This window comes from Anabrus simplex, chromosome 5, assembly GCF_040414725.1.
Source record: "Anabrus simplex isolate iqAnaSimp1 chromosome 5, ASM4041472v1, whole genome shotgun sequence".
Lineage (NCBI taxonomy): Eukaryota > Metazoa > Arthropoda > Insecta > Orthoptera > Tettigoniidae > Anabrus > Anabrus simplex.
In genome coordinates, this window is record NC_090269.1 from 427,631,688 (window position 1) to 427,651,041 (window position 19,354).

Here is a 19,354-nt window from a genome sequence, read left to right on the forward strand (position 1 = left end):
TAGGTTACTTACATATGAAATTGAATCACAATGCAAGTGTACATGTTATCATTACTGGGCGAGTTGGCTATGTGGTTAGGAGCATGCAGCTGTGAGCTGCATCCAGGAGATACTGGGTTTGAACCCCCAATGTCGGCAGCCCTGAAGATGGTTTTCCATGGTTTCCCATTTTCACACCAAGCAAATCGTGTGGCTGTAACTCAGTTAAGGGCCACGGCCACTTTATTCCCAATCCTAGGATTTCCTATCCTATCGTCACTGTAAGACCTACCTTTTGTCGATGCGACATAAAGCAAAATTGTATTTTTAAAAAAGTTATTGTTTTGAAGTCATTCTGCAACAAGAAATGATACGCCTTATTAAATACTTTAATGCTTTGGGACCTGTGGATGAACAAAACTCTTATCTATGAGGATTAATAACGGTTGATGTGATTGTAGACCACAAAACCCTGAAGAAAATGTGTTACTCCATGATAAAGACTTCTTCAAACATTTGTTAAGAAGGAAGTCATACTTTCCAGTGTCGACTCGGTTAAATGTAACTTAAAAGCTTTCCCGTCTGCTGAACACACAAGTTTGACTATTTTACATACCGGGTACCTGTAAAAAGAACACTATTAAACAAAGTATGACATGTTTTGTTCTTAAAAGAACATCATCAGATTCTGTCAAGTCACACTCAATATTTGGAAATATCTATGTTTTTTTCTGTCCAAACGCCTAGGAATTTGAAATAATGAAGTCCTGCTTTGTATCCACTCCAGCATACAAATGCTCATCCACCAATCAAACAATTAACAACTTTAAAAAAATCAATGATAAAATTTAGTAATTGCTAAAGCTGACAAAGGCAATGTTACGGTTGTAATGCATAAAAAAGAATTACATAGAACAAATTAATCATTCGTCTCGGACAACACCTTCACCAAGATCCTACAAATAAAATACAATGAAAACTTAAATAGTTACTAAAAACATAAATTTTATCCTCATTGACAGTGAAGTATCTAAACTAGTTAACATGAATCCCAGCTTATCAGTTCACTAAGATGGAATTCCTATAAGACCAATAATTAATTTGAGAAACAGACCCACTTATAAATGATCACAATGCATCTACAATTTTTTTACAGAAATATTATACTTTTCATAGTAAACATTTAAAACATTCAGTAGAATTCTGCAATGCTACAAAAAACATCAAACTTAAACCTTCATATACTATAAATTCATTTGATGTGACAAACGTGTATTCTAAAGTTCCAGTAAAAGAAACAACATTATTAGGAAAAAGATCCTATTTAAAAAAAAAAAAAAAAAAAAAAAAAAAAAAAAAAAAAAAAAAAACAAACAAACCTTGAAATAGAAGAATTTATGACTATTTTAGAGTTCACTCTCAATAACATTTCTTTCTCTTACAGTGGAAAAAAAAAAAGACTCCCAATAGGAGCTCCAGCTCCGGCTTCAGGAATACTTGCAGAAATATATATGGACCATCTATAGAAACATAAAATACTAAACAAGATTAAAGGGATAGTGCTCTGGATTAGATATGTTGATGACATCTGTGCGATGATAAATAACATTAATATCAGTATGGAAATTCTAGATCAAATAAATAATTTAAATCCACATATAAAATTCACACTAAAAACTGAAAATAATGGAGAACTATTTTTTTAGACCTAACAACAGAAAGAAAAAAACATTTATAAAAAAATATAGAGGAAACCTACCCAAACCCTCAATACCATAAGAAAGGACACACCATCCGGACATAAATTTAAAAAAAAATTTAAGTACACATTTCAAAGCATGCTCAACAGAGCATATACCCCCACCCCCAATCACAAAAAGACCTACAAGAAGTAATTCAAGTTATATACGAAATTGCAGTCAATAAAAGATATACTAAAGACTACGGTATCAAATAGACTTCATTATGATTAGGCAGAGATTCAGAAACCAGGTGTTGGATTGCAAAACTTTCCCAGGAGCAGACGTGGACTCTGACCACAACTTGTTGGTCATGAAATGCCATCTGAAGTTGAAGAAATTGAAGAAAGGAAAGAATGCAAAAAGATGGGATCTAGACACGTTGAAAGAAAAGAGTGTGATGGATTGTTTCAAGGAACATGTTGCACGAGGACTAAATGAAAAGGCCGAAGGAAACACAGTAGAGGAAGAGTGGAGAGTGATGAAAAATGAAGTCAGTAGGGCTGCTGAAGAAATGTTAGGAAGAAAAGATCAACTAAGAATCAGTGGATAACTCAGGAGATACTAGACCTGATTGATGAACGACGAAAATACAAGAATGCTAGAAATGAAGAGGGCAGAAAAGAATACAGGCGATTAAAGAATGAAGTGGATAGAAAGTGCAAGGTAGCTAAGGAAGAATGGCTGAAGGAGAAGTGCAAGGATGTCGAAGGCTGTATGGTCCTGGGAAAGGTAGATGCTGCATACAGGAAAATCAAGGAAACCTTTGGAGAAAGGAAATCTAGGTGCATGAATATTAAGAGCTCAGATGGAAAGCCACTTCTAGGGAAAGAAGACAAAGCAGAAAGATGGCAGGAGCATATCCAACAGTTCTATCAAGGTAACGATGTAGATAATTTGGTTCTGGAACATGAAGAGGCTGTTGATGCTAATGAAATGGGAGACTCAATTTTGAGGTCAGAGTTTGACAGAGCTGTGAGTGACCTAAATAGGAACAAGGCACCTGGAATTGATGATATTCCGTCTGAATTACTGACTGCCTTAGGAGAAACCAGCATGGTAAGGTTATTTCATTTAGTGTGCAAGATGTATGAGACAGGAGAAGTCCCATCCGATTTTCGGCAGAATGTTGTTATACCTATTCCCAAGAAAGCCGGTGCTGACAGGTGTGAAAACTACCGCACTATTAGTTTAGTATCTCATGCCTGCAAAATTTTAACACGTATTATTTACAGAAGAATGGAAAAACAAGTTGAAGCTGAGTTGGGGGAAGATCAATTTGGCTTCAGAAGAAATGTAGGAACACGTGAAGCAATCCTGACTTTACGTCTGATCTTAGAGGATCGAATCAAGAAGGACAAGCCCACGTACATGGCATTCGTAGATCTAGAAAAGGCATTCGATAATGTTGATTGGACCAGGCTATTTATGATTCTGAAGATGATAGGGAACAGATACCGAGAACGAAGAATTATCTACAACCTGTATAAAAATCAGTCTGCAGTGATAAGAATCGAGGGCTTTGAAAAAGAAGCAGCAATCCAGAAAGGAGTGAGGCAAGGCTGCAGTTTGTCTCCTCTCCTTTTCAATGTTTACATAGAACAGGCAGTAAAGGAAATCAAAGAGAAATTTGGAAAGGGAATCACAGTCCAAGGAGAGGAAATCAAAACCTTGAGATTTGCCGATGATATTGTTATTTTATCTGAGACTGCAGAAGATCTCGAAGTTGCTGAATGGTATGGATGAAGTCTTAGGTAAGGAGTACAAGATGAAAATAAATAAGTCCAAAACAAAAGTAATGGAGTGCAATCGAACGAAGGCAGGTGATGTAGGAAATATTAGATTAGGAAACGAAGTCTTAAAGGAAGTAGATGAATATTGTTACTTGGGTAGTAAAATAACCAACGATGGCAGAAGTAAGGAGGACATAAAATGCAGACTAGCACAAGCAAGGAAGAGTTTTCTTAAGAAAAGAAATTTGCTCACTTCAAACATTGATATCGGAATTAGAAAGAAGTTTTTGAAGACTTTTGTGTGGAGCGTGGCATTGTATGGAAGTGAAACATGGACGATAACTAGCTCAGAAAGAAAGAGAATAGAAGCTTTTGAAATGTGGTGTTACAGAAGAATGCTGAAGGTGAGATGGATAGATCGAATCACGAATGAAGAGATACTGAATCGAATTGGTAAGAGGAGATCGATTTGGCTACATTTGACGAGAAGAAGAGATAGAATGATAGGACACATCTTAAGACACCCAGGACTTGTTCAGTTGGTTTTTGAAGGAAGTGTAGGTGGCAAGAACGGTAGGGTTAGACCAAGGTATGAATATGACAAACAGATTAGAGCAGATGTAGGATGCAATAGTTACGTAGAAATGAAAAGGTTAGCACAGGATAGGGTGGCATGGAGGGCTGCATCAAACCAGTCTATGGACTGATGACTCAACAACAACATTGACAGAATAATAATCAAAATAAAAACTCTATCACAAACTCGGCTCAAAAAAGAACAGTAGAATAACAAGAAGAATTTTGCCACCTTCACATATAACAATGAAAACATCTATCAGATCACTAATATTTTTGAGAAGGCTTAACTTTAAAATAGCATTTCGTACTGTACCTATCATCTGTTCTCAATTGTGCCTGGCTATGCTCATCGGTAGAGATGGTGGAGCATCTGGAAGGGTCTCCCAAACTAATTATCTTGCTATGTAATAAATATGAAGGACAGGGATCTAAATACATAAATGTGAATGAGAACGGACCACAATTGAGGGTAAAATGGATTTATTAATCTAAAACATGATTGGATTGAAATACGTAAGAGGAAACACAATATAAAACTGTACATTGTCACAAAGTGATGGCGGGTCACAAACTCTCTTTGAAAACTAATTTACATCGTGAGAAAATGAGAAATCTGCATTTTAGGCATGTATGTACTCACAGATAAATAGAGACAAGTTAGGCCAAGGGCCTCAAAACTACTCTTCTATCAATATAAAAATATAGCAGTAAATATTGCATTAAAATAATTTAAAGTCGTGTAGTTCCCAAGAAATGGAGATATGAAACATGTCTGAAATTTACACTTGGTTTGAGACCAGGCCCTGCAACTTCCAAAATAACACAGATTTTATTAATAGGTTGCAGCCTATGTAAAAAAAAAAAAAGAAGAAGATGGAGAGAGGGGGGGAATGAAATGTCTCATCAGTGAAATAGCTCGGGCTAGAATGTCTTAGGCGACAAACGACCACACATTCAAAACAAGACACACATAATAACAGACAAAAGACAACTAAAATCAACAGACAAAACATGATGAATCTGTAAATAACACCAGTAAAATACACTTGTTTTGATGTTCCCTGCTCAGGCCAGAACACATGATTGACCAGATCCATAGGCAGTCAAGGGCATCCTCCTTTTAGGCCTGTCAGGTCTCAGCAGCTATTTGCGCTTCTCTTCACCTGCAGATCATTCCAGCTGTTCAACATAAACAACTTCCTAGGCATGCTTTGTGTTTGGTTGGTTCACAGGTTACACCCCGTTCCTAATGAATGGCATAACAGTAACAGTAGAGCTGGACAGCTGATCCACTTTCTTGTACCACGTAGCTCTGGAGCAGTTCCTTGAACAGGCTTGTTTACAATATAAGACCGGGCCGCACGGGGCCGTTCAAGTCTGCTCTAATGCTTTATACAAATTGTTGAATTGTGTAAAGATGAAAGCTCATCTTAACTACTGTAGATGTAAATTATGTTATGACTAGGAGGATAATTAAATACAATTTGTAAAATGTTCAACTGTCAATATGGATCAAACAGGAGATCTATAGCCTGTAATCTGCTCTAATACGCAGCTAAAACATTCTCATCATTTCCACGTCTGGGATTCACTTCCGCAGAATTAACTATCTCTCGTATGTGTCTCTGAATATCCATACATTTAGGCCATCAGTATCATTCTCAGCAATTCTCAAATATTTCTTCCGATATACCCCTCTTCAATTTGCGAGCATACCTGAGAACCAACCAGCCGCAGCTTTCCTCAAAGATCCTTTCTCAACGATGACAGGGAACTATTTCCCTCAGCTTTATCTGCTACAGCTGAAATGTCATGCATCAGTGAAGAAAACGTGTCGTGCAATGTCCTGACTTTTGACTTCATGCCCTGACTACATTCCCAGTTCAGTGCTCTGGTGTGGCAATTCCACCCTTTTATAACTTCTTCTTTTTGGAATCTGTTTTGAAACAGGTATCAACTGGACATCCTCCATGATTCTCTGTCCTGAGCACCTTGTTTCAGTTGTTCATAGCTTCTCCCTTGTTTGACATCCGTGAACATTCCAAACCTTCCTCTTCCTTTTCTTCCATCTATTTTTCCTTCCATCACCCTCTGTTGAAGACAATTTCTATGTAGTATGTGACCCAACCAGGATGTTTTCCTCTTCCTTATTGTTTTCATCAAGTGTTCCTTCTCTCCTACGTTTCTTAGCACTTCATCATTTCTCACTTTATCTGTCCACTTCACTTTTTCCATTCTTCTCCACAACCATATTTCAAAACTTTCCAAGTAGGCCTACATTGTTTCTTTCTTTCTTTCTTTCTTTCTTTCTTTCTTTCTTTCTTTCTTTCTTAATGTCCATGTTTCAGCTCCATATGGCACCACGCTCCACACAAAACACTTTGCGAACCTCTTTCTTAAATCAATAGGGATTGCGTTAGATGTCGAAAGCCCTCTCACCTTTCCGAAAGCTTCTTTTCCCACAGATATTCTGCTTCTTACTTTGCTATACAAAGTAACGTGAGGTCCGCACGTCGTCCACTTTAGAAATCCCATTGTGAAGCCTCTGTCCTCCTGTATTTAAAGGCTCTCCCCTACCCTTGGGCTCACAAAAAATCCCTGACTAACAAACTTTGTGTGTTAGCCTTCTTTCACTTCAACAGACATTCAAAATCGGCATAATTTGCAATTATGGCATGAGTACAGGATTTTATGAGTCTTGATAATTCTCGTGCTAATTAATCTATGTTCTACCCCCTTTGGTTGGGGGGACACAGATGAAGAATATACCCACGGTATCCCCTACCAGTCATAAGAGGTGACTAAAAGGGGCGACCATGGGATGATGGAATTAGAACCATGCAACTACCTGTGATTAGTACCATTACATGTGGAACACCATGGGCAGACATTATTTGTGATTAGTACCACCATGTGAGGAACACCAAGGGTCTATGTTACCTAGGAGCAGTACCTTTGTGTGAGGAACACCACCGGTCTGGGTGTTGCCTGTGATTAATACCATTGTGTCCATCCCACCAAGGCTAGAGAGCAGGCGCTTGGCTGCACAGGCTAGCGTCCAGTGGGAATAGGTGCCGAGCGCTGCACTTGAATGGGTTGGTGCCACTGTGTTCAGAATGAGCCTGTATTATGTATGAGTAGTACCATTGTGTGAGGAACACCATGGGTCTGTGTTGCCTAGGAGCAGTACCATTATGTGAGGAACACCATGGGTCTGTGTTGTCTAGGAGCAGTACCATTATGTGAGGAACACCATGGGTCTTTGTTGCCTAGGAGCAGTACCATTATGTGAGGAACACCATGGGTCTGTGTTGCCTAGGAGCAGTACCATTATGTGAGGAACACCATGGGTCTTTGTTGCCTAGGAGCAGTACCATTATGTGAGGAACACCATGGGTCTGTGTTGCCTAGGAGCAGTACCATTATGTGAGAAACACCATGGGTCTGTGTTGCCTGTGGGTGGCACCATAATGTGTGATACACCGTGGGTCTACATTGCCTTTGATTGGTACCACCGTATGAGCAACACCATGAGCCTGCGATGTGAAGAACACCACGGATCTAGCTGGTGCCCGTGATTAGTCCCACTATGTGAGGAACCCCATGGGTGTGTATTGCTTGTGAGTAGTACCCTTATGTAAGGAACACCATGAGTCTGTGTTACCTGTGAGTGGTGCCATTATGCGTGACATACCATGAGTCTACAGTAGTCGTGATTAATACCACCAAGCGAGGAACACCATAAGTCTACATTACCTGTGATTAGTACGACTTTAGGAGGAAACACCATGGTTCTGCTTTACCAGTGATTAGTACTATTATGAAGGGCTAGTGACCTGGATTTTTGACCTCTTTGGAATACAAGCATCATCCCAGAAAATTAGGCATTGTGAATTAGATCCACTAATTGTTTTGGATTCATGGTCATTTTTTCATCGCCGGGCTGAGTGGCTCAGACAGTTGAGGCGCTGGCCTTATGACGCCAACTTGACAGGTTCGATCCTGGCTCAGTCCGGTGGTATTTGAAGGTGCTCAAATATGTCAGTCTAATGTCGGTAGATTTATTGACACACAAAATAACTCCTGTGGGACTAAATTCCGGCACTTAAGCATTTCCAAAAACCATAAAAGTAGTTAGTGAGATGTAAAGTCAATAACATTATTATGAACATTTTTTTCGTCGTCATTCTTTTTAATTTCTAGTCAGAGGATACATTTTGAAGTTTTAATCATTTTTTTCATTTTGTTGCACCTCGTACCATTAGGGGCTATTAACCTAGCTGTTAGGTCACTTTAAACAACAAACAACATCATCATCATCATCATCAGTGTTCTCACGTCATGCAATGATAATAGCTTATTTTTAGGTAGTCCCAGTACTGTCTTTCCCTATATTTCTTGAGCCTGTAGTGATAATAGGGAGTCTCCCGACCAAGATCCAAGTCTTCTGTCTCTTCCTTTCTTTCTTTCTTTCTTTCTTTCTTTCTTTCTTTCTTTGATTTCCTCTCTGTCTGCAGTACCTCAGCCTTCTTTGTTTGGCTCGCCAGGTGCACTCGATCTTTACTCACTGGTGCCTCCCCGTTCATACCTCGGCAAATGTCTTTCTCATGCTTTAGGTGCTAACTCTATGGCCTAGGACCACTATATGATACAGTTCAGTACATATAATACTAATAGTTACTTAATCTATAACCACCATAGCATTACTCAGAACAATAGATATTCGAATTCTGGAATATATAAGTTAAAATATCATACATAGGAAAAACCAGAATAAATTTCATAATTTGATACCTAGAACACATGAACACAAGATAAATGTAACAGATCCTCATCCATGAGTATACATATGAACGATTTTAAACATAACTTTACTACAATAGAGTAGGTCCTAACAATTTTATATACTATAAAAAAAGGTAACTTAATGAACATTTTAGTCATTTTATATAGAAATAGACCATAAACAAAATCTCAATTACAACATTAATGGGATCACTAAACATACTTCTAGATGAAACTTTAAAAATAGATTAATGTAAAAAAAAGTAACTAGAAGACTCGAACTTCTCAAATTTGCAAGCTCCGCCTACTGCAACACTACCCCTACCGCTCCCTCTGTTTCCCTCCTCACACTTTCTATCGGTCAGCTGCTCGACACCAGTAGTCAAGCATCAGCCAGCTACACAATGACAAGAACGAATGGGACCAGCAGGGAGATCAGTACTCAATATATTTTCAGCATTCCGCAACACAATAACAAGGTTTCTTTGCATAAAAATGAAAACTTCTTCTTTTAGATTCCGTATTTAATAACATCTTATTGAAAGATAAGACACTAACAAATGCCAAAACGTCAACTATAGTATAGAAGAGTTTCCCCAGTCAACTATGTCCTTCCAATACATTGAAAATCAGTAACACCAGCGCATACACCAAGAAGTTCAAATGAAGAAAATAAATACCATTTTACTACAGCAATGACAACTATAAGAACTTTTTAAATTAGAAGAAAAAGAAGAAACATAGCAGATCATTCTAAATAAGCAAATACCAATGACATAATGTTTTAAATTACTTTAAAAAAGTGTTGTTTATAAGATTTACTGCCTATGTCAATATTTACATAAACTGTTAGCTGAAGATGTTTCATATATGATACAAAACATGTCCCAAAGTAATATAATGTGTTAGTCCTAAGTACATACAAGGCAAATAAAGTACTGAAAAGTTGGAATTTCTCTTTCAATTACAATTGTTTGGAGGTCAATATGAATCCAACAATGAAGTTTATAAACGGACTGCATTTTTGCAAAAATAGCTCTCAAATTATTGTGTACTAAAGCGTGTGCATGGCTTTGAAACTTGAATGAGGCCATTTTATTTTAATACTTTCCAATTGTTCAGAAATTACTTGCTTTTCACACTAGGCCTACCTTCTAATATACCCACCTCCCATAAAATTACCTGAGAATCAAGTAGTATCAAGTAGTTGCCCACAGATTGACAATCCTATTAATAACTTGTGTCTCAAAAACTGAAAAATTACAACATTAGAATTATAAATAACTGTTTGAATAATTCAACATGTTGTCTGCACGTTTCAGTATTTTGATAAAACAGTATCCATCAAAATTAAATATAACATGCACATATGGGGTCTTTCATGACACTTGAAAAAATAATTAAAACCACAGAAAATAATATCGGTAACTATTTCAACATACACATCAAACACATGTAGAATGCCTGAAGAGAGGATATCTAGAGAATGAAATATGTATGGGTTATCGTTGAACCATCCAGAGCAGAGGTGCTCACTCTGGGCATTCTGTCCCGCGGGCGCCCAGTACTGTAAGTGGCTGATGAGCGCATGCTATTCAACCACAGTGACAATGTGGCTATGTCACAGGCCGTTAAGGTTGGGTAAAGTTCTCCTAGTCACTCTCGATCACTGCGGCGAAACCAGAGTTTGAAACTGAGGCAGAAAATAATGAAAGAAGGCAGAAATCCACGTCTTTTTCAATTTACATTGTAAGGAATGAGTTATTTATTTTCATTCCACTAAGTTGTGGCTTGTGGTTGTTTGGGTTTAAATAAGCTGATAAATTTACCAACAATGCAGTCATGCTTACCGAGAGGTTATTTACTTGAAGACTTACTGTACATCTGTCTGGTAGATACATTTACACTGTGGTTGTACTTTAATCTTGGGTAGTAAATATCTGTATCCTCACTTGTGATGAAACTCCTTCTCGCCATTTAGAGACTAGCTATTATCACCAGACATCTGTTAAGATTTAAATACTACCTATTTTCAGAAATTTAGTGAACAGGGAAAGTCACACAACACTACAACACTGTGTAAAATCATTGTTGCATTATGTAATTATATTACTTATTGCTTAATGAATAACAAGAATTTGGTTCATGTTTGTGGATTACTGTAGTCACGTCCTAGTTCGTGAACCATGGGCAACGGCTGAGTGGCCTAGTAAGTGGTCCTGAGAGTCGGGATACCAGTTGCTATGGAATGGGAGTGGGCATCTCGGACATATTCTGAGTCGTGGCCCTCCTTGTGCTCAGGCGGCTAGGACTATACAATTCACCGGTGGTCCATAACCCGTTAGAGGAGAGATCCTCACTTGGACTATGTGCAAGTAGGGCAGCATCCTGCTTCATGAATTAACCGAGCTCAGAACACTTTAAGCAAGCCTCGGACCTATGGGAGTAATGGAGTCCCACTCCCATTTGACAGGCGAGGGACTCCTTGGAAACAACTTGGCGAACGATATGGAATTCGATGGGGAGCTATCAATATTAATGGGGCTTATGGAAGAAAGAAGGTAGAACTGGCTGAGTCAGCAAAGAGGATGCATCTGGATGTGCTAGGAGTAAGTGATATTCGGGTAAGGGGAGATAATGAGGAAGAGATAGGAGATTATAAAGTGTACTTGACGGGTGTTAGAAAGGGAAGGGCAGAGTCTGGGGTAGGGCTCTTTATCAGGAATACCATTGCACACAACATAGTTTCTGTTAGGCACGTAAATGAGCGAATGATGTGGGTAGATTTGTCAGTGGGAGGAATTAGGACAAGAATTGTGTCCGTGTATTCACCTTTTGAGGGTGCAGATGAGGATGAAGTTGACAAGTTTTATGAAGCATTGAGTGACATTGTGGTCAGGGTGAACAGCAAGGATAGAATAGTGCTAATGGGCGATTTCAATGCGAGAGTTGGGAATAGAACTGAAGGATACGAAAGGGTGATTGGTAAATGTGGGGAAGATATGGAAGCTAATAGGAATGGGAAGCATTTGCTGGACTTCTGTGCTAGTATGGGTTTAGCTGTTACGAATACATTCTTCAAGCATAAGGCTATTCACCGCTACACATGGGAGGCTAGGGGCACCAGATCCATAATAGACTATATCTTAACGGACTTTGAATTCAGGAAATCTGTTAGGAATGTACGAGTTTTTCGCGGATTTTTCGATGATACAGACCACTATCTGATCTGTAGTGAACTAAGTATCTCTAGGCCTAGGGTAGAGAAAGTGAAATCTGTCTGCAAACGAATAAGAGTAGAAAATCTCCAGGACGAGGAAATTAGACAGAAGTACATGGATATGATTAGTGAGAAGTTTCGAACAGTAGACAGTAAGCAGGTTCAGGATATAGAAAGTGAATGGGTGGCATACAGGGATGCTGTAGTAGAAACAGCAAGGGAATGCCTAGGAACAACTGTGTGTAAAGACGGGAAAAGGCGAACTTCTTGGTGGAATGATGAAGTAAGAGCAGCCTGTAAACGTAAAAAGAAGGCTTATCAGAAATGGCTCCAAACAAGGGCCGAGGCAGACAGGGATTTGTACGTAGATGAAAGAAACAGAGCGAAACAAATAGTTGTTGAATCCAAAAAGAAGTCATGGGAAGATTTTGGTAATAACCTGGAAAGGCTAGGTCAAGCAGCAGGGAAACCTTTCTGGACAGTAATAATGAATCTTAGGAAGGGAGGGAAAAAGGAAATGAACAGTGTTTTGAGTAATTCAGGTGAACTCATAATAGATCCCAGGGAATCCCTGGAGAGGTGGAGGGAATATTTTGAACATCTTCTCAATGTAAAAGGAAATCATCATGGTGGTGTTGCAAACAGCCAAACTCATGGGGAGGAGGAAAATGATGTTGGTGAAATTATGCTTGAGGAAGTGGAAAGGATAGTAAATAAACTCCATTGTCATAAGGCAGCAGGAATAGATGAAATTAGACCTGAAATGGTTAAGTTTAGTGGGAAGGCAGGGATGAAATGGTTTCATAGAGTAGTAAAATTAGCGTGGAGTGTTGGTAAGGTACCTTCAGACTGGACAAAAGCAGTAATTGCACCTATCTATAAGCAAGGGAACAGGAAGGATTGCAACAACTATCGAGGTATCTCATTGATTAGTATACCAGGCAAAGTATTCACTGGCATCTTGGAAGGGAGGGTGCGATCAGTCGTTGAGAGGAAGTTGGATGAAAACCAGTGTGGTTTCAGACCACAGAGAGGCTGTCAGGATCAGATTTTCAGTATGCGCCAGGTAATTGAAAAATGCTACGAGAGGAATAGGAAGTTGTGTTTATGTTTCGTAGATCTAGAGAAAGCATATGACAGGGTACCGAGGGAAAAGATGTTCGCCATACTGGGGGACTATGGAATTAAAGGTAGATTATTAAAATCAATCAAAGACATTTATGTTGACAATTGGTCTTCAGTGAGAATTGATGGTAGAATGAGTTCTTGGTTCAGGGTACTTACAGGAGTTAGACAAGGCTGTAATCTTTCACCTTTGCTGTTCGTAGTTTACATGGATCATCTGCTGAAAGGTATAAAATGGCAGGGAGGGATTCAGTTAGGTGGAAATGTAGTAAGCAGTTTGGCCTATGCTGACGACTTGGTTTTAATGGCAGACTGTGCCGAAAGCCTGCAATCTAATATCTTGGAACTTGAAAATAGGTGCAATGAGTATGGTATGAAAATTAGTCTCTCGAAGACTAAACTGATGTCAGTAGGTAAGAAATTCAACAGAATTGAATATCAGATTGGTGATACAAAGCTAGAACAGGTCGATAATTTCAAGTATTTAGGTTGTGTGTTCTCCCATAATGGTAATATAGTAAGTGAGATTGAATCAAGGTGTAGTAAAGCTAATGCAGTGAGCTTGCAGTTGCGATCAGCAGTATTCTGTAAGAAGGAAGTCAGCTCCCAGACGAAACTACCTTTACATCGATCTGTTTTCAGACCAACTTTGCTTTACGGGAGCGAAAGCTGGGTGGACTCAGGATATCTTATTCATAAGTTAGAAGTAACAGACATGAAAGTAGCAAGAATGATTGCTGGTACAAACAGGTGGAAACAATGGCAGGAGGGTACTCGGAATGAGGAGATAAAGGCTAATTTAGGACTGAACTCGATGGATGAAGCTGTACGCATAAACCGGCTTCGGTGGTGGGGTCATGTGAGGCGAATGGAGGAGGATAGGTTACCTAGGAGAATAATGGACTCTGTTATGGAGGGTAAGAGAAGTAGAGGGAGACCAAGACGACGATGGTTAGACTCGGTTTCTAACGATTTAAAGGTAAGAGGTATAGAACTAAATGAAGCCACAACACTAGTTACAAATCGAGGATTGTGGCGACGTTTAGTAAATTCTCAGAGGCTTGCAGACTGAACGCTGAAAGGCATAACAGTCTATAATGATAATGTATGTATGTATGTTACTTTTTTTCTTAAATGGAAATACTGTCCAAGGAATTGTAAATCGTAGCTTGTACACTTAAACCTTTGTAGATTGTAACACATGCCAGTTTTCTTTGAGTGAATAAATATAAGAAAATAAAACAGACTGTTTGTATCGAGTGCAGTATAAATTAAAGTGGAATATCTTGAAAAGATCGGGAATTTTTTGTTGCGATTATAAAAGTCTTAATTTAAATAATGTACCCCAATCAACACTTCTCTGAGTAGTGGAGGAGAGCTTCGTAATCACAGTCCAACGTCCGTGCTCCCTCGCTTCCCTGCAAATTGTGTCTACTCTCTCGCTTCACTGTGATGTATGCTTCCTGCGTAAGCTGCCCAGCCGCACTGAGCTAGCCTTAACGGGCGCCCAGCTGAGCACTGATTGTTATCCAGCTGTCTTTGAGTCACTGCTGCCAGCTGTCAAGTGACTGACATGACTTCCTCTTACTGTTTGACATAAAGTACCGAGCATATTTTGTTTCCTTGATGATGCAGCAGTCCATTGTGCCAACAGTAAAACTATAAAATAAAGAGGTTGTGTCTAACTTTTACCGATATTGCCTAGTTAAATTTGAATGAAATACAAAAAATGTGTATTTCCAGAATTTGACACTTAAAAACATATTTAATAAAATTTATTTCTACTTAGGAGACTGCGATATAACAGGGTACACTTCATGGTTGGTCCGTATAGAATAGTGTAAATAAATATGAAACAAGCAAGTTAATTGAAGTGGTCAACCTATTCAATACAATACATTCGTGTGAATGTTTATAACTTAAGCATGACACTTAAATTGGGACATGTTTCACCCTTGTTGTGAACATCGTCAGTCTATCTCTCAGCCTCAGAATCGATTGACATCGGGATCTTGACACATTCATATTAAAACCAACATATAACTAAAATAGTAGTATGGAATAAAAATATAATGTGACAGTCCTTTACTGGCCGGTAAACAAGATTTAGTGGAGTTCTTGAAGGAGTGTTTGAAATGTTTGTAAGATACCTGGTGTTGGCACTTATTAAAATGAACATTTGGTTAGGTACTCTCAGTCTTATGGGACAATGTTTAACGTTTAAAGAGGCCATTAACACTTGAAACAAAATAAAACACTACGTCAAGACATTATGTACAATACATTCACACTTGTTATAAAATAAACACCATGTTAAGACACTATGTACCACAGGGTAAAGATTTCAGATGTCTGGTTGCTAATTACAATGTTTGATGTCTGATAACATCTTTTAAACATCCTCGAGGGATGTTGTAAAACCTCTTGATGTTTCTATAATCGTTGAAGTTTTCTTACAAAAAGCATATCAACAGATTGTGGAATTGAAACAGCTGTGAGTTATGTTGTAGTCAAGCCCTTGGTTTATGCTATGTAAAAAAACAGTCATTGTTCGAGGTGTGGTGTCGGTCACTGTCTTGATGTTGGTTGAATGGGAGGCTCATGAAATATTAACTTTTTAGATGGAAGAATGATATCCATTGAGGAAATGAAGTTGTTAGAAATGTCTGTAACAAAATTGAAAAAGATGTTATTAATCGAGCTAAGTTATGGAGCCTTTTGCTTGCCTCCTTGTGTTGTATGTAGCAAGATCGTGTCATTCTTGTCGCCAACTCGACTGACAGTTACAGTTCTCGTACTTCGTGTGTTGTAGCGGTGTGGCGGCTTAGGTGGAGGGTGGGAGGGGTTGGAGGAGTGGGCGGAGTGTCACGTGTCTGGTTGGTCAGTGGGGGCGTGTTAGTGTGGGGCAACCACGGGGAAGTTAGGTTATTGGAAACTATAGGTGTATTTGGAGGGGGAAGTTTAAAGATGTTCTTGACCGTGCAACCCTTTATCTTTAACAATTGCAGTAATTTAGGTAAAGTTTCGTAAGTGGGATTCTTGGTGTCTGAAATGTCATTTAAATTACTGTCTGATCCAGGAAAATATAAATATTGTCATATTTATTCATTAACTTCCCTTTGTTCAATTTCTTGAGGATTGTAAGATCTTGATTTATGGTTGTAAACTGATGGGCTGTTTCTCTCATATGAATGCTCAGTGCAGAAAATGTATTGTGTTTATTTGCTTTATAATGTTCCTGGTATCTAGTGTAGAAGCTACGGCCTGTTTGACCAATATACCAACAAAAACATTGTGTGCATGTTAGTCTGTAAATTCCTGAGCTTGTGAAAGGATCACTGTTGTAGTTTACAGTGTTGTGATTAAAAAATTTACTGTAATTATTGTTCTGAGTTTTGTATGTTTTAATGTTTTGTGTTTTGAGGGGGTTCGAAACGAGGTGGATGCATGAATAATTATATGTGAAAGAGTCTTAATTAGACTTATCTGGTTTATCTGGGGTGAGGTTTGCTTTTACTTTATTAATGTTCTTGTTAATCCATACTGTGCTGTAACCATTAAATTTGGCTAAATTTCTAATGTGATCTAATTCATTCTTTCGGATTTCTGGTGACAAGGGAATCTTGAATGCTCGATAGATTTTTGTGATGCCGTGTGCAACGAATCATTTTTAATTGTTATGGGGGAATTAGCGGGTTTTGGAAACTGAAACTGTTATTTGAGCGTGTTGTAGTTATGTCTAAGAAGTTCAATGAACTGTTACTCTAGTCTTCTTTTGTAAATTTTATATGACTGTCAAGGGTATTGAGGAATTCTTTTATCACTATTGTTTATTTCGTTATTGATAATAACAAATGTTTCATCCACATAGCGTAACCATAGTTTGATGCTTTTTATTTCGGTCAAAATTTTATTCTTTTCTAAGAAATCCATGAATATGAAGTGGGGTCACCCATTGCCAGGCCTTTCTGATGATATATTTTGTCATTAAAAGTAAAATAGTTATTAGTTAGTACAAAGTTCAATAACTTAAAGAATTCTTCAATTTCGAGTTTGCTTAATTGGCTGTATTTGTCAAGGTTACTTCTCATAATTTTGATAGTTTCATTCATTCATTCATTATCATTATAGACTGTTATGCCTTTCAGCATTCAGTCTGAAAGCCTCTGTGAATTTACTAAACGTCGCCACAATCCTCGATTTGCAACCAGTGTTGTGGCCTCATTTAGTTCTATACCTCTTAAATCGTTAGAAACCAAGTCTAACCATCGTCGTCTTGGTCTGCCTCTACTTCTCTTACCCTCCATAACAGAGTCCATTATTCTCCTAGGTAACCTATCCTCCTCTATTCGCCTCACATGACCCCACCACCTAAGCCGGTTTATGCATACAGCTTCATCCATTGAGTTCATCGAGGATGAATAAAAGATGTTATCAGACATCAAACATTGTAATTAGCAACCAGAGATCTGAAATCTTTACCCTGTGGTACATAGTGTCTTAACATGGTGTTTATTTTATAACAAGTGTGAATGTATTGTACATAATGTCTTAACATGGTATTTTATTTTGTTTCAAGTGTTAATGGCATCTTTAAACATTAAAAATTGTCCCATAAGACTGAGAGTGCCTAACCACATGGTCATCATTTTAGTAAGTGCCAACACCAGACATCTTACAAACATTTCAGACTCTTTCAAGACTCCACTAAATCTTGTTTACCTGTCAGTAATGGGCCGATATTTATATTCTGCAGTTGATATGAAGCGAATTAAGAAATTTTTGCATATTCATGATCTTGATACCCCAATGACGAGTCTGTGTTAATGTTCAGATGGTCTTTAATGTAATTTTATGTTAGGCAGTGAAGTGAGGCCGGACATGTGGTCGAGGGGTACTGTGCGTGCTCCTCATCTGTAGGCCCCGGGTTCCATTCCTGGCCAGAGGATTTTTACTTGGATGTGAAGGCTAGTCGAGAACCACTCAGTCTGCGTGATTACAATTGAGGATCTGTCAGATGGTGTGACCGGTCTAGAAAACCATGAATAACAGCGGAGAGGACACATTACGCTGACCGTGCTTCACTTCGTATTCTGCAGGCCTTTGGCTGACCTGTGGTCGCTTGGTAGGCCAAGGCCCATTAGAGCTGTTTGTTTGTAATTAGTTGAGAGAAAACGTGCTAGTAAATTCATAAAGAGCCTCATCGTATGTAATGTATGAATGTTGAAACTTTTATAACCTTGTATGACTCGACCGACTAAGACGGAACCTTGGCCTGCAGGAGACACTGGAAATCGTACTGGCCGATGATGAGAATACTGCTGATCTCATCATTCATGTTATGTGTGAGAGTGGATTCATCAAGCACATATAAATTACAAGTGTTCTGTTACTTATGGAACCTATGTTCCCTTTTGATGTGTGTATGATCCTTTGGCTTAATGAATTAATTTGTTGTTTTATTTTTTTATTCATTTTCAAATCCCTCATTTAATAAATAATTTTATTTTAAGGTTTGCTCAACTTAATTTGTTCAGAAAGGATGGTTGCCAGGTTGCACTTTCTCTTAAAACAAAAATCACCACCATCACTGCTTTTACAGGACAAATTTCTTAGCCAATACTGGAATTCAGAATTTGAAAGTCACAGCAAACTACAAGTTATGAACAAGCGTACACTATTTTCATTCCTAATGTCGTTCACTTTCTCTGCTAAAGTAGCCAACAAAAAAAAAAAAAAAAAGCAGCCAGCTCTGGTTGGTTTGATGCTGTTAAAATGGGGTAAGAAGGCCCCCAGGGTAAGTAGTTGTCAGAATGAAAGTAAAACTGTTGAATGTTGCAGGACAAGAACCATGGCCCCAGGATGTCCAGTTATACCAGCCATATGAAGTGGAGCAAATTCTTATGCCTGACAACGCTAATTGTCTTGCAGTCCAGGCATATCTTAAAATGTGTGGATTGAATTTTGAAGTTGAACCTAGAAGCAATGCTGAATTTATGTCTCCTTCAGGTAGGATGGTGTATATTAGTATAAGTGTTGAGTTATACAGATTTTTCTTTTGAAAATACAGTACATTCTTTTAATTTCAGGACGAGTGCCTTTCATCAAGTGTGGTGCATTTGTTGTGTCTGAGCTTGATCCCATAATTGCATTCGTTAACAGCAAGGTAATTAATTTAAACATGCAGTCAAATA

General features: G+C 38.4%; 1 protein-coding gene across 2 annotated transcripts in view; it reads left to right on the forward strand.

Annotated features, from left to right (window-relative positions):
• The window catches only part of LOC136874199 (metaxin-2), a 104,194-nt gene that overhangs the window by 9,463 nt on the left and 75,377 nt on the right, over positions 1 to 19,354 (forward strand). For both annotated transcript variants that reach the window (XM_067147815.2, XM_067147816.2), the window contains exons 2-3: positions 19,002 to 19,169; positions 19,250 to 19,326. In XM_067147815.2, the coding sequence (XP_067003916.1) occupies positions 19,002 to 19,169; positions 19,250 to 19,326 (245 nt within the window). The remainder of the gene's footprint in view (positions 1 to 19,001; positions 19,170 to 19,249; positions 19,327 to 19,354) is intronic.